Source organism: Amphibalanus amphitrite, unplaced genomic scaffold (assembly GCF_019059575.1).
Source record: "Amphibalanus amphitrite isolate SeventyFive unplaced genomic scaffold, NRLGWU_Aamphi_draft 000069F_arrow, whole genome shotgun sequence".
Taxonomy (NCBI): domain Eukaryota; kingdom Metazoa; phylum Arthropoda; class Thecostraca; order Balanomorpha; family Balanidae; genus Amphibalanus; species Amphibalanus amphitrite.
Window position 1 is genome coordinate 1,132,487 of NW_024881565.1, and position 23,535 is coordinate 1,156,021.

Below are 23,535 nucleotides of genomic sequence, written 5' to 3' on the forward strand. Positions count from 1 at the left end.
ACGTCATAAGAGGTACAGCCTCCGGCCGGATTTTCACAAACTGAGTGCCAACGCCCGAGGTTTCCTGCCGGTGGTACAGACATCGGTTGATGGATCGTGATGAAACTTCCCATGCATGTTGGGGCAAGTATTGGCTATCATATGGTATAAGAAATTTGACCGGGTCAGGTCAGGTCACGGAGCTATGACGTCACAAGAGGAACAGCGTCCGGTACTATTTTTGAAAAGCGCCCGAACCACTATTTTGCTAATTCTTGTCACCTCAATGGGAATATGCAGCAATATTAGCTTCTATAGGGAGCAAATGGACCTCCCAAATCCAAAAATACAATCAGATTTCAAAAATTTAAATTTTGATTTTTCGAATTTCTGCCGCCGACTGTGACCTTGCCGACTTCCGGCGCTCCCAACGCGCCATTTTTAGAGCTAGGGAAACGAAATACATACCAAACGATAGAGAATTGATCAAGGAACACGATAGTGAAGGTTTCAAGTCGATATCTCCCACCGTTTTGCCGCAATCGCCGCCGAAAGTTGAAAAAAGTCTATTTTTCCGAAAATTTGACTTTTGACCGGTCAAAAGTAGGTCAAATGTTGACCTAGGACCAAAAAATATACCACCAATCGCGAGATCTCGTTGAGAGCAATCCGTTGGTTTTTTCCGCTAAGCTCTACGACCTTCCGTTTCGAAACGCCAGGGGGGGGTCGTAACAACCCCCCCCCCCCTGGTCGTTCGTGTTATGAGAAATGGCCTGGTCGTGCGAGGGTTAAAAAGCGGCTGATCGCGACGAAACTTTCAGTACCCTCGCATTGATCAATTTAACACCCATCCTGAAAATTTCATGACCCTGACCCAAATGACCTTTGACCTGTGACCTACTTTTCGAGACCATGTTTGGCCGGAACCGCGATTCAGCGTATGTCGGCTCGCATTAGCAGCGCGTTTGCAGTCTTTTCGTGGTTTCAAGCGTTCAAACATGTGATATGATGTTGCCCCCATGCATTAGGGTGGGTGTCAAGGTCACCTGAAGGTCAGGTCAGGTCATTGACCTTTGGTGACCTCGGTTCACTTTTTCGAGTTTGACATGTTTCTAGGTCAGTTTTTTTCGAGCTGAATTCGAATTAAGCAACCACATGAACGTTTACAAAGTAGTTTTGGTGCCTTCGTAACATGTTACGAGGCTGTCAGAGGCGGTTGACACCTACTACAAATACCTGGCAGGACCTCTACTGGTTGACCTGACCTGACCTAACCCGACCTGGCCTAAATGAATGAAGACATCATCTGTGATCAAAACTAGCATGATATTCGTGATCAGCACCCCGAAAAACCCCATAGCAGCCACACTACGACGTTCTAACAGGTCCCAATTTTCCCGCCTTTTGGGTCATTGACCTGACCTGGAAGGTCAACCGATAACCTAGGACCTTAAAATTGGGTATCATCGGCTTTCTCTCGTCACGGGCAACACGCTCGTTTTTTCCGCGAAGCTCTAGCTTGATCAGGAGCGAAACGGCAAGGGGTTATACCTTATACGTTCGCGGCTGAGTATTAATTTGGTTCAAAACAATGATGTAGATAAGTTAGTTATTTAAATCTAAATATCCTATGACGAGAGCGATGGACATTTTTGGTATGCAGTGTTATCCATTGAAAACAGGTCGAAGCTATTGAATTTTTAATTTAGTGGTCGCCGCTTACTAATCATGCGGCATACACGCCGCACATAACCGCCAATGCCGCAACGCAGCTTAGATTTCGAAGTAAGCATTTAGTCTCACCCGATATTAGACTCTTACTTTTGATTACTTTTTGGGATCTCCGCTGTTCCTATAGCGACTTTATTTTAGAAGTGCGGCGTTTGCGGCAGATGTTGCGCGCAAGTAGCATATACCACCGCGTGCTACAAAACGTTTTAGTCAAACATTTAAAAATCGTTAGATATCTGCGCTGACGTCACACATTCAGAGGGGTATTCCTTTGCATTAGCCCCTCTGAATCAAAATGCTGCAATTTTGAAGTTCAATATTTTCGAGTTAAGGCATTTCTCGATGTTGTGAGTGCCGAAACCGGTAATTGTGAGCCAGGGACCCCATTTTGGCTATCTCAACTCAAATCTAATGTTCAGGTGGGAGGGTCCCTTTAAAGCATTTTTCGATGTTGTGAGTGCCCAAACCGGTATTTGCAGGCCATGGCCACCAATTTGGCTATCTCAACTCAAAACTAATGTTAAGGTGGGAGTGTCCCTTTGATGCCTTTCTGACGAACACTGCAGGCTGGACATGATTGCAAACTTTTTTAGTCTCGGTCAGTTAACTTGACCTGGTGACCTGACCTGACATGATCTGGGGTAAAAAATTTCACACATTGTCTAAAATTGATGTACAAAAAGCTACTCTAAGGTTTTTTATTCACACGCAAAAAACGCTAGGTACAGGGTGGATAAGTGGTAACATATGCCCCCCCCCCCTCCACTGGGGCGAAGGTTAAATTGCTTTCAGCGATCGAACTTGAGTAATTGTTTTCTTGCTTCAGTTTAATTACAGAATTACAATGAATTGTAATTAAGATCACATAGCATGTGGAAACATTGTACAAAACTAATAAATAATGAGGACTGGATGTCGACCAATTTAATAGTGCGATGATTATTCTGTAAAATTCAGACAGATAATAAGATTCCTGATGAAATAGGGACTCTGATCACCGCTCGTTTATTACATCAGCGACGCTGGAACAACGTATGATCAACATTGCGGAAATTCAACATCAACGAAACGCTGTAGTTGGTATTCGCTGAAGGAGTAAATTAAGATCAACATTGGACGTCAGCATATCATAGGTAATCATCATAATAGCATTACCTGGGTTCCGACAACATGGAAATTGCGGAGGATGGTTAGCCGGCCCCAAACGGCCTCTGCAGGATGTCGCAGTGGGTCATATGTTCGCTCCATGAACATCTGACGACGAACATGGTAATTAATTGCCTTCTCCACGTCGTCATCTTGACGTGAAGCCACCAAAGTGTTCGTCTATCCTTTCTTGTTAGCGCCGACCACATAGTTTTATATACCGCAGACTGTCCAGCCGTCACCAAGCCTCTTAGATTGACTGCTTATTGAAAAAATGCTCGTTGAAAGCCTGTCATTGAGATGATAACTTTAAACGTAAAAGCTAACAAATTTCCATAAAGACAAATGGACACCGTAGCAATAAACATTGGATCGTCTAATGCAAAACGATGAATCCATAAATGAGGATTAAATGAGTCTGCAAGCAGCATGAATGGGAATAGCTACTTTCCTGAGATAAGTTTTTTTTGCAATGGAATTATGATTTTTTAATGCTTAACTTGATCAGAAAATAAAATAAAACTTTTATTTTATAAAAAGGATTATTTTCTGTATGGACATCGTTGCAGTAAACATAGGATCGTCAAAATGTCCAATGCAAAACGATGAATCCATAAATAAGGGTTAACTGCGTCCGAAAGCAGCATTAAAGGGAATAGTTACTTTCTTGTTCAGAATAGTAGTAGTTACTGCCCAGATTAATTATATAGGAAGAACCATATTCTATATAAAATAATGTTTGGCGCGGAAGCTTATTACGCGTTGTCCAATCATATCGCGTAGTTCAAACCTAGGCACACTGCATTGGCTGTGAGCAGCATGCTGATTGGCTGACGATGACGTGACTGCATTCCTCAGCAAGGCACTCATTCCTCTACAAGGCACTCTTAACAAAACGAGAAATGGCATATCTTCGTCTGCTAGGGTGATCGTTGGGCCGTAAAAGCTCCTGATTTGTGCTAGTTTCAGCTCAAGCTACCAAACCGCTATTCCAGTTGAAAACTCCATGTTAAAAGTGAAACAGTTATTTCCTTTAATTTCAATAAGTTTTAGAAAAGATATTTTGAGCATTTCACATATCAAGGCGTATTGACCGCTTTTATAGAACAAGTCACTTTTGGTCAGGTCTAGCCAGGCTGTTGATATATTTTATGTCACTCGTCTGTAAGCTGAATAAAGTTGATGCCACATATAACAGGCTAGGAATAAATGAGGCACTCATAACTTTATACCTACACAACGGTTTTAGAAAATAATTTAGTTAAAGTAAAGTTTTGAATCATTTAACAATAGTTTTCCTGACAGCATTTAATTTGTCACCTCATCGCTTCAGGATAGAACGCCATGGCCTTTATTTCGATCAGATTTGCTTGAATTTGTCTCTGCTTTTAAATACATTCTGAGCTGCCCAAATTTAAAGCCCACGGAGCAAGTTGCTGTGCGACTATTTGAACGAATGTGTCTTTGTAGCCAAATATGCATTTTGTAGTCGCACATTTCAGCAAGGATTTGCACCTTGCTGATCAGCTAATTTGTTTACGACGATTTCGCAATTCGTTTTAACTTCCAAAGACAAAAAATGTCTTTGAAACTGCTATTGTACGGGGAAGGAGTATCATACAATTTGGCGGAACACAGTCCAGCTACGCACAACCCAGCTCAGCCAGTGCAGTGTCACTGGTGGATGGGGAAGGGACACAGTGAGTTCGATGCAGAGAGGGAAGAAGCGGCCGGTACACCGGCTCAATCAGCGCCTCATCAGCGCCCGTTCAGCCCGGCTATCGTATCTGCCCCTCCGCCCGAATGAGCGCGCCCAGACGCGCCGTGTCATTAGGCCCCTATCGTGACGCCGCGGGCCCGTTCACGGCTCGCTCTGAAGCGGCGCCGGCGGGGGGCGGGGGCGGCCCAGAGAGCGCAGATAGCGGTTGGCACCGTTCCGGCCGCGCCGTGCAAATGGAGGAAATGGCCAGCCAGGGTCATCAGTTTCCCCACTAACCAGGATATTACAAGTGATCACGGAGCATGAAGCGGTCACGCCGTGATATACGGTCAGCCGGCCTCCTCCGACCGCGGTGCCTCCAGGCGCGCCAGTCCTCTCCGCGGACCACTGGCCTGTGGTGTCGTGTGACCCCTCAGCGGGGTCGCCATAATGGCCGTTTGCGCTCCTCTCCACGGGGGATGGAGGCCAGAGCGTCGCAGCCATGTCAATACTTCATAACGATAGGCAAATCCCCGGACTTCCTGTTCCCGTGATAGGGTGGCGCCGCGTCCATTAGGACTTATCTTGGATATCCCGGGTCGCTGGTAACAGCTCGTGCCGACCAAAGGCGCGATCCGTCGTCAGCTTCTGATCTGGATAATCGCATGAACAGACAGTTCCGCAGCAACGAGAGTCGACCAGGGTCGGGCGCTCTTCAGCCCGCTGCCTCTCATTACGGCTCTATCAAGTTAGGCAGCTCGGTCGGGCTCGGCGCCGGACTCAGAATGAACGCCGTGGTGGCACCGTCTTCCAGTCAGCGGGTACAGACCACCGCCGTGTGACCGTGTGACGGACCGGCCGTCACGGCGCCGTCACACGTCACTCGGGCGCGCCCGGCCGCTCAGTGGCTAGTTACGGTCGCTATCGATACGGTGCGTGACGGCTGGCACCGCCTCCGATTGCGACAAACAGAATTATTTCTGGCGGTCGGCCGGTCTTGCGCGACCTCAGGAGGGGAGGGGCAAACCAGCACGGGGCTGCGGCGCGTAGAAATAGTCACGGTAGGTGGGACACACCTGGCGCATTTCGTCAATCGCGGCTTATTGAGGCATTCATAGGCTGTCATGGGACAGGTGATTTAACTACTGAGCCCCAGGATATATTGAAATAGGCTGAGCCTATAAGATCATCTGTATGTAGTGGGTCATCTAATTTACAAATGCCCCCCCCCCCAGTCGAGCTGGTTTGGGGTATAAACACAAATGAATGTTTGAGACTTTGAGTACCTTGCAGTATCAGTATGGAATGCTCGAGATTGGATGCAGTAAAATAGCAGCGTATCGCTTAAATTTACGCGCGCAGGCATGCATGGGGCACCGAACTAAAAGCCGTTCTTTATTGCAAACCTGCGCCGACCCGGAAGATAGGTAGGAGACCTTGACCTTGACCTGACCTGACCCATCCATCAGCGGCCGACGTAACGATACCGTGAGCTGGCTACAGCCATTCAACAGGGCAATAAAGACATCGTGTCAGCGCGCGCCGCGGCCAAATTGCCGCTCAAAAGTTCAGCGGCGCGGCGCGGTAACTGATTGCCTTATGAGGCCGGCGCGGGCGGCGTGGTGTTCATCAGAAGGTCGCCGTCTGGCCGGCCGCGGTCGCAGCCGCCGCCCGGCCGGGGCTCTCGGCGATGGTGCTCCATATATGCAGCACGGCCACAGAGATAGGCCCATTGCGTGCTGCTGCGGCGCTGCACACACGCCCTGTCATCACGGCTCACCGGCTTTCTCGCCGCGCTGGCAAGATTGCCGCCACGTAGCGTACCCGTGCACTCTGCTCTCATGAATGGGGAGAGACTTTAAAGATATGACTAGTTATGTTGCCATTAGGTGCCCTATTTCAGCGCTGGCCGGCATTCCGGGGGAATGGTGGCCGCCGCCCATAAGGCTTCCTTGTTAGCGGGGGCGGCACGACTGATGGATTTTCCGCTGTCCGTCCGGTTATATTAGGGAGCTAAATATGAAACTGGTGCTGAAGTATTTTACATCATAAATCGGTCCGGGGCGCTACTCGGGCCCCGCCTGACCGGAAACATAACCTCGGCCCTGGGTAATCTTATATAATCATAAACTAGAGCTCAGATAAACTCGTATATCCCTACCATGCACACAGTGGTAATATCAGGAACAGTGAACTGGAAGGCAGGGACATAAGAGCAGACGTGAGTGTAACTTCAAATCTACCTTCGTTGCGGAAATTGAAATTCTAGAAGACTTCCAAACCCAGTAGCCAGCGACTAGGTCATTGCAGATGTGAAATTGAAATCGAAGTCTGCGGACTGGGCTGTCTCGGCCGATCAGCTGCCGTCGCCGTGATCGTTTCTACAACCCAGCCAGGGCCGTCCGCCAGCGCACGCAGCAAACATCCTTCACTGGCCGGTCGGGCTCCACCCGCGGCCGGCCGGGCGGCCTCGAGACACTCTCACGACGCACCGGGCTGCCTCTCACCGGTGCACTCCCTCTCACCGGCGCGGAGAGCTCACTCACTCATCAGGGCAGGTCAGGAGAGAGCGGGAGAGGGGCGGCGGTACTGCCGGTCCGGTCAGTCTGGGCAGGTGTGGCATCCTACAGGGTTGTCTGTCCAGGGCTGGACATTGAGCAGGTGAACAAGAACAAGTGTATGTATGTGGGACTGAGGTAAATGTGCGCGTCCAAGGACAGCAAATAGCCGTGCCTAGACCATGGGGTCAAGCTGTCCTACATCAGCCAGAGGGCTGTAAGGCTGGGGCAAGTCTGTCGTAACGCCAACGCCAAGGACAGTAGACAATGGAGGTGGATAATTAACCAACCAGTTTAGTCTAGAAGGAAGATAGTCAGAAGCCAATGTTTTTAGCGTACCTGAAGGCATATCCTCCCGCGCGGGTGTTGTTTGTGCAGTTTGTTCGGGACGGGCCTCCCCGGTGATTGATTAAAGAAGGGTGACTGACGATCGGACGAGGTCGATACAGCGCAGCTTCTTCAATGCAACGGCGGCCGTGATGTTCCTCCTTGCAAATAAATGACCCCCGTCTAAACTTGGGCAGCCGGCGGAAGCAGGCGGCTACCTCCCTCCGCTGAATTTCCTCCTCCGTTGTGTTATTTCTCTGCTCCTGTAGTGTATCGGGAAATGGGAGATGTTCGTCCCATTATTGAATGGTACAACACACCATTCACCTCCCGTCAGCCATTCAACAGTGTTCCCGCTTTAAATAGCCGTTTTCACGACGGGCTGTCTGGCGAAACTACCTAACTTGACCAAATTGACGCCAAATCTCTTTAACAATAAATATCTTCATATAATGAGTATATTTCAGTGTTTTAATAGAAAATAAAGACTGATTATTTGACAAATAAATGAGGCCTATAGGCATCTGTGCAGCCCAAACTGACGACTTATAAGAAACACAATGAACCTAATTTGACCAAATCTGCACCAAATATGCACCTAATCTGCAGCAAATGTGTAAGTCCCAGATGGTCGTCGTGAAAGCGGCTTATATCGGCTAAGGTACCTATATATCACTCCTAGTGCGATTATTAACCTGCGCACCGACGGGGGTCTGCGCCAACTTCGCACCGACGGGGGGGGGGGGGGCGGATGACCGCCCCCCCTGAGATCTCGAGAACGAAGCAAGATAGCGACAAGCGGTAAACGGCATCGGATACGCACGGCCAAGATCTACAATTTTTACTAAGGTCATTTTCAGGTCAGGTCAAAGATGACGTCATAGGGGTCGAAAATGTCAAAATGGCGGCGCTAGATATGGAGAGAGTTTTTCTCGAATAACTTTCGAATTAGTCAAGATAGGACCAAACTAAGGGCATCATCGTGATCCTCTCGTCAATCCGCATCGAATGATATATATGTTGACCTCGAAAGGTCAAGGTCAAAGGTTGATCTCAGGTCACGTGACCTCGAGGTCATCATGTATATCATTCGATGCGTCTTGACGAGCTGAACACAATGAGACCATCCACGCGTCTGTATCTTGTTCCTGTACGGAGTTATTGGCCAAAAACCTTTGGTGACCTTTGATGACGTCACATGACCTCACAGCTGCCCAACAGCAAAACAGACCTCAAGGTAGTGAAGGTTGATCGTATATGAAGTCATGTATGGTATATGGGGCCATTCCGACCCGTTTTAGTGGTAAAAACAGGGAGTTGATTTTTCCCCCATTGACTTATAATGGGGAGGTCGCGAAATTGACCTGACCTTAGGTCACCGATATCAAAATTCCGAGATATACAAATTGTAGCTACTAATGACCTAATAATATCCTGCGACTTTCAAAGGCCTCCGACATCTACTGTAGCTCTGGCACGGTGACAAAGTTGCAAAAAAGTGACTTGAGGTTGGGTCATTCAAAGTGACCTGGTGACCTGACCTTAAAAGGTAGGAGGTTCAAACTTACACACCATGTGTAAAATTGATGAGGTTATAGTCATACCAAATTTCGCGGCGCTACGCGCCGCGGTTTTCCCGCTATTCGCGAAAAACCTCAGGGGGGGGGGGGCGGATATCCGCCCCCCCGTCGGTGCGCGGGTTAAGAAGAAGAAAAAACATTTGTAACCGATAAAAGAAAAGGGGAACAGGCTTATCTGGACCTGGTGAAAGATTAGCCGTTTTCACGACGGCCATCTGGTACACATTTGGTGCACATCTGGTACAGATTAGGTGCAGATTTGGTCAAATCGGGTTCAGTGTGTCTCTTAAGTCTTAGCAGCTATCAGCTATTGTTGCACTAATTGCTTATATGCCTGCTTTGTCATAGTATCAGAGAGCATCATCGATTAAAACACTGAAATAAATTCATAAAATGAAGATATTTGCTGTAAAAGAAATTAGGTGCAGATTTGGTCAAGTCAGGTGCCTTCGCCGGATAGCCCGTCGTGAAAACGGCTATTATCATCATTACCTATAGGAAGGAAGTATACTGGATTTTCGCAAATGTTGTGGGCAGCACAGAGTAACTCGATCTGGGCAGCAGGCTTGTGCTCGACTCAAAAAAATTTGCCGACTCGACTCATCATTCAACTTCAAAATGCCCTGACTCAACTCTGACTCAAACAAGGAGCTGATTTTTTCCCTTGACTCGACTCATGACTCAAGCGGCTCAATGAAAATATGAGTTGACTCAAACTTGACTCAATTTTTTTGTTGAGTCAAGTGTGTTGACTCAAAATTGACTCAGATAAAAAAGTTGTTGAGCGGTGGGGGAGGGGGTGAAAAATCCGGCAGCAGGGCCAGGCCTAAGTTGTTAAACGGGGGGAGAATGAAAAACTTATACTATATATTGTTTCTAAAAAGTTGAGTCAGCTGACTCATGTTCCTAAATGTTCTTGACTCAACTCAATGTCAAAAGTTATTTTACTGACTCAACTCTGACTCAACTCGACACCTTAATATTTTTGTCTGACTCAACTCTGACTCAACTCAACAGCTCAACATTTTATCCGACTCGACTCAAATCTGACTCATTTGAGTCAGAGTTGAGTCAAATTTCTGACTCGACTCATGAGTCAAGCACAACCCTGCTGGGCAGGGAATACCGGACTCCCGCGCGTGGTAGCAGCCCACTCCAACAATAGCCGGCGCTCTATTCCTGGCGTGCCGGGCCGGTGAGCCGGGCCGATTGGTTGGCGACATCGGCATCAATCAGCCCTTCCGCCCCGGGTCGGCTTCCCCGGCTCGGCCCGAGGTAATGACATCTCTCTGAGCGCCCAGGGGACGACGGACCGGACGGTCTGGGTGGCAGTCTGCGTGCCGTTGTGTGTGCCTGCCTTCGGTGTGGATTTATGCATGCCTGCTGCGCACGGAAATATTATACGTATATGTGTAGGTATCTATACTGGTATCGAGCTCATGTTGCAATAAGTTGTCTGACCAGCCGGTAGTGATATTTTCATGCGGATCAGAATCAGATGAGGTACAGCGATTTGAGGTGCTTAATATCAGTGATTAATCATTCAATTGCAGAATATTGCAACATCTAAGTAAAGTTTCCTGCTCGTCAGGGCCTCCTCTAAGGATTTTTCACTGGGTGGGCAGAATTTTCGCTACTCCCCTGCCCAAGGGCGAATCCAGCCACTGTTTTGGGGTTCAACCAATTTCAAAACCTGTTACCGGGGGGGGGGGGGGGCGGGGGTGAGGCGAAATAAGCAGTGCCGTTATTGGAAATAAGATGATAGTTTGCAAAGTTAACGTTTGTCGTATGTTTTATGGTTAGCGATGCTCGAGCGATTCGTTCCAGAGTTACATGTACAGCCCTCCGCAAACTGCGTGCTAGGTATTCTTATTCGGTATTCTTGCTATTTTGACAATGTACCAGTTTTTGTGACCTTGTGACCTGGCCTCGGGTCACTGGAACCTAAAACTCCAAGGCCAAGTGACAAACAGATGCTCCAAGTCGTGTCTTAACCCTCGCCCGCACATGGGGGGGGGGGGTTGCCCCCCCTCAGGTAGTCTTTCTGCTCTGCACTCAACATTTTTAGAGCTAGAAGGCTGATTTTTCGTATAGCTGCTCCTCTATCCTTTCGTGACGTCCACTGAAAATTTCAAGTTTCTGTGATTTTTGGTTTCGGAGATATGACCTTGTTTTTCAGGTCATGTCATGACCCAAATGGCCAATTCTCAACATCTTGCGTTGGCTATGGGCCTTGTGAGCTTTTGACACCTTGATTTCGGCCTTTTTTGCCAGTCTTACCTCCCACCTATCATGGAACATGTTGTTCGACGATGTACAGATGTCAAGGTCAAGGTCAAGGTCAACCTAGGTCATCTCAGATAATTGCGTTTTAGGCAAGCGGAATTTACTTTTTGTGAAGTTTTTTTTGACTGCATTTTTGGTAAAAGCTTCTCAGATCATGATTTCATGTAATATGGACACATAACCAATCGGTGCACACATCAGTATACACACAGACACACACAGACATACAAACACATATAATTGACCTTGACCTAACTTGACCTGAAATGACCTCAGCAGCAAAAACCTGGTCGGGTAGTGTGACAAAGAGGTTCTAGCTGGCTTGGCACCAGAAAACGGCATCGTCATCGGTATATGATGAGCAGCGCACTTGATATTCAACGGTGACCAAAAACAGCAACATTTTTTAGTTTGACCTGACCTGGAAGGTCAATGACTGACCTGAGATGGTAAAACTGGGTATCATTGGATTCTTCTCTTCCCAAAAAATCTTTTTGGTCTTTACCGCTAAGCTCTATCTCCAACAGGAACGAAATGGCGCGGGGGGTAGCAACCCCCCCCCCCATGTGCGTTCTAGGATGGGAAAATGGCATGTGCGGGCGAGGGTTAAATTTGGTAGCGCTACGAGCTATAGAACTCACGCTATCAACGAAAAACTCTGGCATTCGGTTGCCGCTAAACTAGTCCAATTTTCCCCTGACCTTGTACGGGGTTTGTGACCTGGTGACCTGACCTGAAAAGACTAGAGATCTGAAATTTTCAGGACAAGTGCCAAAAGGTTGCCCCAGAGGGTATGCCAAATTTGAGCGCCGCCGTTTTTACGTTATTTGTGGAAAAACCTTAGGGGGGGGGGGGTGCATCAACCCCCCTCACCGGGCGAGGGCTAACTAACATAATACATTGTAGTAAAGGCTACCCGAACCGGTAATGATTCTTGCTTATTTGTTTAGCTCAGCCGTATTTAGAGATTTAGCTGGCTTTGTCCATGAATTACAATATCGGCAGGGGCGTAGCCAAGGGGGAGGGGCCACGGGGCAATGGCCCCCTCCCTTGAGCGCAAAACGCGCCATGGGGGAGCCCCCCAGGCCCCGGGATATTTTTTTTTCAAACACTGGATAAAACGTCTTTTACTCGGAAGAAAATTGATATCGAAGTTTCATTTATGTGGCCCTCTGATGGCCCAATGGGCCCCTGCACTCATCCGATGACCCCCGGTTTTCTGGGGCCCCTGGTCGCCCAGAGGGCCCCGGTCGCTTGGGGGCTAGTCGCCTTGGGGCCCCTGGTCGCCTGGGGGCCTGGTCGCCTGGCCCCTGCCCCCTGGTCGCCTGGTAGAACGCTTGTCACCTGCAGTGGCATAGCCAAGGAGGAGGCCAAAGGGACCATGCCCTCCCCCCCCTGGAAGCCAGGGGTCCTTATTCTATAGGGGCCCCTGGCTGACACAGTGGGCCCTTGGCGACGCAAAGGCCCCTGCGGCAGATCCTTTGACACAGCTGAGTAGTTATACCTTGGCCAAGAGAGCCCCAATTTTAGAGCCTTGGGGCCCTATTGAAACCAGGGGGTCAGTTGGATGGGATGGGTCCAACTTGAGTCCAACGGTGTGTAAACAGAATCAATGCGTTCCGACTGTTGATCTGACCCTATATCGGTTTGAGGGAGCTCGGATCGGATCCACTGTCGATCTGAGGGACCCCTATCGGTTTGAGGAAGCCCTCAAATGCCCTGAACGGGTCCTTAGTTTGTCTGAGAGAGCCCTCCGTCGGCATGACTGGGCCTCTGCAAGTGCAAGGAGGGCTTTTGTCGGTCTTAGTGGCCCTTAGGCGGCTTATATGACCCTCAGACGGCTTACGAGGCTCTCATGCGCTGTAGGGGCCTGTGACGGTCTGAAGAACCCTCATCCGACCTACGGGCCCTCAGACCGCCCTCAAAACCGACTGGCGACTCTAGGAAGCTATTCGTGGGCCTATCTAACAGGGCCCATGGACTGCTTACCCCCTCAGTTCTAATATTTTTTGTTTATAGATATTTTTATATTTATTTGGGCCCCCTCCAAAAATTATTGGATCCAACCAGATGGCTTTTTGGATTTTGAGGGGGTTATTTTGGGCCCCTGTGCGTTTAGCCCCCTCCTTGAGGAAATTCTGACTACGCCCCTGAATATCGGGCAACCAGAAAACTTTTTTTGACCTTCAAACAGCATCCAGTTTGCTTAAGACCAGAAAGGTAGTACCGGACGTCCGGCCGGACCAGAATTTTTGCATTTGCTTCTGGGTGGGCAAATCGACGCCACTGGGTGGGCAATTGCGGTGACTGGGTGGGCATTTGCCCACCCAGTGGGTATGTTAGAGGAGGCCCTGCTGCTCGTGCTCGGTATCGTGCAGCTCGTATTCGATTGAAGCTGATGTGCGGTGTTGTGTTCGTCTCCTATCGACAGGTGTTGCTGCTGGCGTATGTCTGCCAATCAGCGCCCGTGGACGATGGCAGCGGATTGGAGCAGGTCCGCCCCGGCCTGACCGTCTACAGAGCCTACGGACAGTCGCGCAGTCTCCAACTGAATGGTACGTGGTGCATTGTCATTGATTTATGTATCTCTCTGTCATTGTAAGCCCATCTCCGGCCGAACTGCATGCCAAGGCAGTCAGGACAGCGCATGGCTCATTGTTGGACATTTGCACAATGCACTCACCTTTCCCTTTCCACGAAGCGACGGTAGAAAGTGGTTGCTTAGGCCGCCTCTGCCATGACGATTACCTGTGCATCTGACAAGCCTGTTGAGCGGCCCAAGTTTCGCTGATGTGCCCGGCTTAGCTGTGGGTGAAAGTATCGGTCATCCGATGCATTTAGTGCCTTCGCATTCAAACCTGCCCGGATGTCCAACACAGGCCTGAATGTCCGGCCGGACAATTGGTATACATTGGACAATCATATACTATATTCAGCCGATTAAGTTGCTAATGCTAATTTCAATGTGTCCTGTCATCCAATTTATTTTATCGCTACCGGTTGTGTTCCTCATCACGGCAACTCTTAATTAATGTCCGACGTATCGCTTCATTATCACGGTGTCTGCTCTAATCGATCCTGCCCGCTGACGTAAGCCGGTGACATTTCAGATACCGCCGCCACCGAGTCGGAGGCGGAGGCGGCGTCTGCAGAGGCTGCCCAGCCATCGGAGGAGCCCAGTCCACAGGAGACGGACTCGGCAGAAGGCGCCGCGGAGAAGGCCAGCTCTCAGACGGCGCCGGGAGCCAGCGGGGCGCCGCCCACCTCCGCCGAGCCGGAGGTAGTCATCCAGGAGACACCCACCAAGAGCCAGGAGGAGGCAGAGGCCGAGTCGGTGGCTGCCGACGAGCCCCCGAGCTCCGCAGAGGCTGTCCCCGCCGAGGCCACTGCTTCTGAGGACGGTGCTGCACCTGCCGCTCCCGAGCTGACTGAGCGGGAGACGGAACCCACCCAGCAGGAGGCAGAACCCGCCCAACAGGAGGCAGAACCTGCCCAGCAGGAGGCAGAACCCGCCCAACAGGAAGAGGCACTCAGCCAGGAGCCGCCTCAGTCCATCCCCGAGCAGGCGGAGGAAATTGTCACCGCGGAGGCGGACCTGGAACAGGCCAAGGCCGCCGAAAGCAATGCCATCGACAGCTCCGATGTCGCCAGTGAGGTCACTCCGGACGAATCTCCGTTGGTTGCCGCTGAGGTCGACGCCGACCCCATCAAAGTAACCGTCTCCACGGCTGTTTCCGGGGCCCCGGTCGGTGAGAGTGAGGATGTCACAGGCGCCGTCGAGCCCGACGTGACAGCAGAGAACACTGGGGAGGAGCAAATGGCTCCTGAGGCGATCTCCGCCACCGGTGAGGAAGACGTGACTGCATCGGTCGCAGAACTTCTGGGCGGCGAGGAGACCCCTGAAGAAGTAGTCGCCTCTGAGAAGGCTGCTGCCGAGGCTGGTGTAGCCGCCGAAGTGGCTGATGGAGCTGCTGAAGCGGCCGATGTAGCTGCCGAAGTGGCTGATAAAGCCGCCGAAGTGGCTGATGTAGCTGCTGAAGTGGTTGCCGAGGTGGCTGATGGAGCTGCTGAAGTGGCCGATGTTGCTGCTGAGGTGGCTGCCCAAGTGGCTGCCGTGTCCCCTGCGGGCTCCTCGGACGAGGCTCCTCAGACCGAGGACACGAGAGAGTACACCGTGCAGACGAGCGTGAGCGACGCCGTGGACTCGACGGTAGCGGAGGTCAGCGACCTCAGCTCAGCGGAGGCGGTGGACAGTGCGGGGACCGAGGAGGAGCTGGCACTTGTCCATTCCGTCGGCAGTGACCCCGCCGCGGCCGCTGCTGAGTCGTCTGACCCAGAGCCAGTGTCGGCCGCCCCGGCGCCACCCGCGCCGGCTGAGGAAGAGGAGGAGGACATTCTGGCGGCCGTGTTGTAGATCGGGTGTATATTTTATTTTATTTACAGACAGTGGTACAAGTTTCACCTTTAACAAAACCCATGTGACAAGATACAATTGTCAAATATCTTTTTGACCGGAATGTGCGCATGACTGGCGCCTTGTTGGACACCACAGCCGAGCATAGGCGGCGGAACGGGGGGGGGGGCACCGGGGCACCGTGCCCCCCTTGAATTCTGCAAGGGGGGCACCAATAGCAAGGTGCCCCCCTTAAATTTGATGTATAAGTACCAGGGGCGGATTCGGGAAAACTCCAAGGGGAGGGTCATGAATCGAAGTGGTGCCCCTACCTATACCCAAAATTAAAACCTCAACGGATTTCGGCCACTTAATTTTGGTGGTGCCCTATTTTCAGTTTTTTATTTTCTTTATTTTTGGTTAGTCGTTGATGACTGGTGCCCCTGCTAGACCGCTGGTGCCCCTGGAAAGACTGTGGTACCTACCTTCCCTGCCCCCTGACAAGCCTACGGTGGGCCCTGCACATGACTTAGGTGCCCATGGGCCCTGACAGGCCCGTGGTGCCCCTGACAGGCCTAAAGGTGTTCTTGCTAGGCCTGTGGTGTCCCTGGGCCTTGGCAGGTCTGTGGTGCCCCTGGCGAGCCTGTGGTGCCCCTGTTAGAACGCAGGTGCCCTTGACAGGTTCGTGGTGCCCCTGACAATCCTAAAGTGCCAACGACAGGCTTGTGGTGCCCTTGACAGGCCCATGGTGCCCTTGCGAGGCCGGTGGTTCCCCTGCGAAGCCGATAGTGCCCCTGGCAGGCCTCTGGTACCCCTGGCAGGTCTGTGGTGCCCCTGAAAGACCTGTAGTGCTTTTGCTAGGCCGGTGGTGCTCCTGACAGGCCTGTGGTGCCACTGACAGGCCCGTGGTGCCCCTGCTAGGCCTGTGGTACCCCTGGCGGGCCTGTGGTGCCCCTGTCGGCTGTCAGGCCTGTGGTGCTCCTGGCAGGCATGTGGTGACCCCAGGCCCAAAGTCATGACCCATGTGACCACCCCCCTGGGATTCGCCACTGATTAGTACTGCGATGGCTTTTTGGTAATTTGATACATGTAGGATTAATGAAATTTATCAAACGAGAATAAGGAAGAGACAAACACATAGGTACTTGAGGATCAGCTTAAAGTTAACCACACATACGGGTGTGAACTGCCATTTTCGTGTAGTAAAAAAAAAAAATCATCGTGTCAGGGCTGTGACGAAAAATAAGTGGCCTAAATCCGATGAGAAAACAGGATTTGGGGGTACCCTAGGTTTGGCTCCTTGAGCTGGTGCCCCCCCCTTGTCTCAAATCGTTCCGCCGCCTATGCAGCCGAGCAGTGTGTGACCTATCGTCGCAGGGACACACTGGTCCAATAGATGGCGTCCCGTTCGGGCACCCGATCCCGTCTCTCGCACCTGCTCAGGGGGCGCCACGGGGCGGCTGTGCCGAACCAATGGTGCGCTGACTGAGCTGGCGATATCAACGAACGCCAGTAGCACGCCCGTCGATCGCGCAGTGAATATGTGGCGTCTGACTAAGCAAAGGCACCGATTTCCAGCTGCCTGCGTGGGCATTGCAACAGCTGGAATGGTGGATGCGAAAATGTCACTCATGCATGGTTATAGGAAATAAAAATCACTGCGCACATGTCAACTGCACGTAACTCAGACTTACTTTAGGGGAAGACGGGGGAACACCGACACCCTTAACCTTTTAGGGTCTAGTCACGTAATCTTTGGCCAAATGATCAATCTCTCAGTTTCATTGGATTGTCGCATCAATTTTACATACATCAACCAAATGTTTTCTTATTGTTCATAATTGCACTATTCCACATTCAGTAAATGTCTACATTTTTCGGGGTAACACCGACCGTTGAGTAACACCGCCCGAGCTCAGCAGGCAACAAAATTTGCAGATTGCTGGACTAACTATTAACCCGCGCCCCGTTGGGCTCTGCCGAGCAACGCGCCCCGTTGGGGGGGGGGGGGCATTTTGGCCCCCCCCCCTAAGATCTCGAGAACCACGCAACGTAGCGACAAGCGGCAAACGGTGTTGGATAGCCCTATCAGGGAACTACCTTGTGACCCAATTTTATTGACCTAGGTCAAACCGATGACGTCACAGGTCAGGTCAAAGGTCCAATTTTCACCGTTTACAGGCATTTCAAGAAATGAGTTGTAAAATCGAGTAAAATGCATTTCATTGAAAATCATCGATGGGGAAATGCTCTTCAAACACATTTTGCTAGTTGAGGTCACTGATACCAGGTCAGGTCACTGAGGTCAGGTCACTGGGGGGTCACAATATGAAAGTGTCGTGTGATACATGTTTTATGGTCCATTTTACATGACAAATGCGATTATGTGGGTCAGGCAGCCTTTGGGGCCAGCTTAGGTCACGTTTTGGTCAAGGTCAGGTCAAGGTCAGGTCAAGGTCAGGTCAAATTAGGTCAAATTTCAAAGTTGATATTTTTGCATAAAATGGGTATCGAATCGATGCAGCTCGTCACGGGGAGTTCAATGGTGGTCTTTGTTTTGCCGTACGAGGTCTAGAATCGCTAAAAATTGAGTTCAAAAATTTGACGTCATCATTTTTGAACAGTTTTTTCGCTATAACTTGGCCAAAAAACGAGATATCGATCTGAAATTTGGTATGTATATAGAAGAGCGCAGGGACTATCACATATATTCCGGTTTTTTCGAAATTCGGAAAAATTTTGGATTTTTTTTTGTTTTTCTAAAAAAATCAATTTTTTGAATTTTTTTGGGTCAAAAACCCAAAATTTTGAAAATCCGAGATAGCAGTTTTGTAGCGCCGTTTTTTGTCTATTAGACCATATAAAGAACTTTGAAATTGCTTGATAACTGTAGATTTGGTGAGCGTTTCAAGATTGCATGTTTTTTGCTCATTTTTGCTCGAACATGACCTCAGTTTGACCTCAATAACTCCTGACCTAAGGTGACCTAAGACTTGAAATTTGGTGTGAAGGTGTCAAATTGATGCCCGGAAAGGTACTGAAAATTTGGCGGCGCTGCGCGCCGCCGTTTTCTTGCTATTCAGGAAAAACCACAGGGGGGCCAAAATGGCCCCCCCAACGGGGCGAGGGTTAAGTTGTTCTTCTTATCGTAAATTTCGAGGCGTTTTAGTATAATTATAAAACACAGTCGAAACGATTTTATTGTATCCCTGGTACAATGTAGTACTCATTTATATAACAAGACGACTTAAAGTCTCAAAATTTCATTTTCTCGAAATTTTTCATTAGGTATCCTCATAAAAGAAAACATAGTAACAACGTTATTTCTTTACTTGAAATGCGCCACTCCTGGGTTAGGTGTCACAATGTGCTTTTAAATACCGAATTTCCCAAGTGGGCGGTGTTACCCAAAAGTGATGTCGATTACGGTAAATCTGAATACCGATACCACAGACTTCTCTATATATGGACTGTGCGCTGATTTGGGAAATCAGCATTGGAGGCCCAAATTTCTGAAGCCGTAATATGAACCCATATGTTGTAGCACAATACCCTTTTATTGTTTCCTGTCGACAGGCTGAATTTTATGTAATATATTTTGTTTTTGTACTATCTATTGCTCGTAGCTCAGAATAAGAAAGGCTTCTGGTCGATATGAATCTGTATTGGAACATCATTTCACGTTCATCGACACCCATTGATGTCCTCATGTCAAGTTCATCTCACATTGCACCAGTGGGCTTGAAAATGGCGTTAGTCCATTTTCACCGCGGGATCCAGCGAGAAAGGGCGGCTATCATCCCTTTCTTCTTCCCCCGTGTGCTGGATTGTTCACATCTCTGACATGGCTGGCTACAAACTCGCGCGACAGTGCACCGACCGCGCTGGTGGTAAAGGTTGGCGGTAATGCCGATGGGGGACTTTACGGGAAAATGTGTGTCTGCTGCAACGGTGTCTTCACTGTTCTTCTCTGCTACCCACTTTTTCGCACCACGCATCTACACATAGTCGCACTTTCACACATTCGCACATGCGCATCACCAATTGCAACGTATCCCTCCGTCTGCTCGTTTTCCACTCGCTGCTGAATAAGGCGATAGCTCTTGTGACGGTCGTTCCCATCACGTTGTCATGCTGTAGCTATTGTTGCTTTTATTGTGTCCCTTCGTCCCATGGAGACGTAGCCGAGCAGCTCTGAAGGGACCTGTGGGCGGCCCCCAGGGCCACCACGATGCTGCCGCTCCGCACCTCCTCCATGTTGGGGTTGATGGTCGCCATCAGTCGATGTCGGGTGCCCATCAGAGCCGGGCACCGCAGGAGGACATACTTGGGCTGTCCGCCTCCTCTCAGCAGACGGGTAGAGTGCGGCTCTGCATTGTCGGTCGTCGCACTGGTTGCACCCCGACAGCCAGGAGGGCGCCAACCCGACTCTGTGGCGCCATTGGGAGGAGCTTGTCCAGTGGCCGGCGCGGAGCTGGTGCAGATGTCCACCGCCGCTGGCCGGTCGCCGCCGGCAACGGTAGGCGGGAGTCGATCCCCGTCAGCTGGTGGAACCAGCCGGCTGGCCAGGCCCCGACGGTGCGAGCCCTCGCCACTCTGGCGGCGGCCCAGTGGGCCTTCTGGACGTCTATAAGGATTTGTTTTTAGTCGAGTATGTTTGCCTTCTTGGCGATGGTGTCGGACCTCTCGTTGCCCTCAAACCTGCATTGTGAGGGCACCCACTGTAGGTAGACCAACAGGCCTCCAGCTGTCAGTCCCCAGGGGGCTCTCCAGATGTCCACTCCGAGCGAGGAGTGCTGGGCGGCCCAGCCACCTCGGATGGCGGCGAGGGCGGACTGCGAGTCGGTGCAGGCTACGATGGTGTCTTCGGCGTGCGGCGGGTTCTCCAGCAGCTAGGAGAGAGCAGCTCGGAGGGCGACCATCTCAGCTCGGAAGCTGGAGCACAGGTAACCTGCCGGGGCGCGGATCGAGTGCTCTTCCCCGTTCGGCCAAACGATTAGTGCCCCCGGCGCCTCCGTCATATTCTGTAGCTCGTTAGTTACAGTATATGCTCTTCGCCCTTGGCACATTTCTTGGCTTCTCCATCAAAAATGTCCACAGCTGGCCAAGAAATGGTGACCTGCCAGTTTCCTGAGATATCCAAAGTAGAAGTTCCTGTAATAACAGGCCACCACCGGCACAGATGTTTGTCCCAGCTACTTATACTCCAATCAGTCCTATGCATCTTGTTTCTGCTCCACCGCTATTTTTCCGTCCGTTCTTCGCAGACTGGCGTATTCTTGAGCTTCCCGATCCCGATGCAAGTTTTGCGGTAACATTTAAGAGCGGCAACCTTCATCGTTTAACATTGATGCGAAGGGTACGAATTCCATCATTTCATCGAGCATTCTTCCGAGATGATTTGATCCAGACTATAATGAACTACATCCCCATCCGACACACTGGATAAACTTCATTGTTTGATTGAATAAGCTTACTTCTTTTGGATGTAGTGGCACTGCCATGGGTATGGCATTATTTAGCGCGGCGTAGCTTCGAACTGCGATGGCGAGTTGTTCTTTTCCCATTAACTGCTGGTCAAGTTAAGTCTTTGTAGCTCCTTTCAGTGAGTCTTTTTTTCTCCAGAATAAAATAAGGCACTAGGCATTATAGGAAGTATGCTGAGACTGGCGCCGTCGATAGCGTCCTGTTTTTCTTCTTGCTGTGTGAGTCTCACAGGAGTCAGTGTTTGCAAAAGTAAACTTGCAAATCTGATTGTCCTCAGCGTTATCTCTTATCTCGATTGATGGTTTCGTCTGTGAACATTTTTTCCTTTTAGCTATACGGGAGGCTAAAAAGTTGCCTTTTTGCTGGAAATTATGTTTCGTTTCACATTTTTCTTGCCCTGACTCTGGCTTGATACCCGGAATGACATCTTCGCACCACACGTTTTCTGATCCGGTCGTGATGAGGTAGTGATCGATAATATATTTCTTTCCTTTTTTGACCATTTTTTGGAGCTATTTCTTACTTATTTTTACTGCTTCTTGTGGCCCTATATAATGTATCGTTATTTCTCAAAACCCTTTTCAAAACCAACGTAAATGACTAGTTCCGACAAATTAGCGACGACAACCAACAATGCAACCAACATTCAAAAGCAAGAAAATGCGCGCAAAGTACGGCTGCATTTGTGAAGTATATACCTCCAGCGTGAACAAATGGCTAACTGAACGAGAAAACATGTTCTCATTTATATACATTTATTTCTTATTTATTTTGAATTCAACAAAAAAATGTAATCCGACAGGTAGATAAAAGTATGGGCTATCCTATATCCAAATTTGTAAATATTCTGACACCCTTTTCATTGTAAGAAGATGGATAAAAGTGCACTTATTTTTGGGCCTCCAATGCTGATTTCCTCGGATCAGCGCACAGTCCATATATAGAGAAGTCTGTGCCGATACCAAACCAAATACCAACCAAACCCATGGGGAAATACCGAAACCAAACCAACTTGGAAAAATGAGGTAAATAGTCGTTTTCACGACGGGCTATCCGGCGAGTGCACCTGATTTGACCAAATCTGCACCTAATCTCTTTTACAGCAAATATCTTTATTTTATGAATTTATTTCAGTATTTTAATCGATGATACTGTCTGATAATATGACAAAGCAGGCATATAAGCAATTAGTGCAACCCTAAGCTGATAGCTACTAAGAGACACACTGAACCTGATTTGACCAAATCTGCACCTGATCTGCACCAGATGTGCACCAAATATGTACCAGATGGCCGTCGTGAAAACGACTAATACCAACTTTATACCGATTTCTTAGCCTTTTATACATTATTTAGGGTTCATGATACTAACAAAATACCAAACACATTACGATTGAAATACCAAATACCAAGTTGGTATCGGTTTGGTATCGGTATACCAAAAAGTTGGTATCCGAATCCGATTGACATCTCTATTACCCAAGTGTCTGCATTTTTTCAAAAATCCTTCAATATGGCAGCACGACAAAAATTTCGCTCGAGCAGGAGCACGTAATGCTTGGATGAGTCCTAACTCCTAATTATGGCATAAAATACTACTTCAGAACTAATGACTGTCAAATACCTATGATCAGTTTTCTTCTGCCTATTACGCTAGAAAAAATACAAAACGCATTCACGAAACGTAAAATTGGAAATTTCTCGCAAATCACCTAAGCCAATGCGGTGCACTGTCCATACCTGCACTTCTATTGTCGTCAGTGTCACGCTGCCAAAAGACAGTCAGCTATCGCCCTAGACCTTTTTATGTTTCTGATATCGGGGTGGGCGGTGTTCCCCCATCTTCCCCTACAAGTGATTGTTGAATTAGCAGCCAGAACACCGTAACAATTAACTATCGCTCACGAGTTACGACAAATTAACGGATGAGATCCTGTGAGACGTGAGAGAAGAAGTCACTATAGGTGATTATGATTTAATCAAATGTTGATTGTCAGCAAAAGTTGTCAGTCACGAGGGACAAATGGCTGACGAATAGCTGTTTACTGACCGGCTGTTGAAGTAACTAAACCAGGTAAAGGCCAGGTTGTCGCCAAAAAACGCGAGAAACCATGGATGCTATGGATTTTTATTCTGGTCGAAAGGCAGTGATATTATACACTGCATCTGTCATACATGCTTTCAGTAGCGGTCTTCAGTTTCTTTTTTCACACAGCCATGCTATTACCCCAGAGGTGGACGTTATCTGCTTTCTTTTGTGCACGCCCCACGCTGCGGCCTTTGTGCCAGCGGCCGTCAGGCGCACTGCCGGCCTTTCGGCGGCTCTCATCGGCTCTTTCCTCGCCACTGG

At 49.4% G+C, this 23,535-nt stretch overlaps 1 protein-coding gene across 1 annotated transcript in view; it reads left to right on the top strand.

Annotated features, from left to right (window-relative positions):
- The window catches only part of LOC122379022 (myristoylated alanine-rich C-kinase substrate-like), a 39,306-nt gene extending 19,993 nt beyond the window's left edge, over positions 1–19,313 (top strand). The window contains exons 2-3 of the mRNA XM_043360869.1: positions 13,738–13,861; positions 14,417–19,313. Coding sequence (XP_043216804.1) covers positions 13,738–13,861; positions 14,417–15,720 — 1,428 coding nt within the window. The 3' untranslated portion in view covers positions 15,721–19,313. The remainder of the gene's footprint in view (positions 1–13,737; positions 13,862–14,416) is intronic.
- The last annotated feature ends 4,222 nt before the right edge of the window (positions 19,314–23,535 follow it).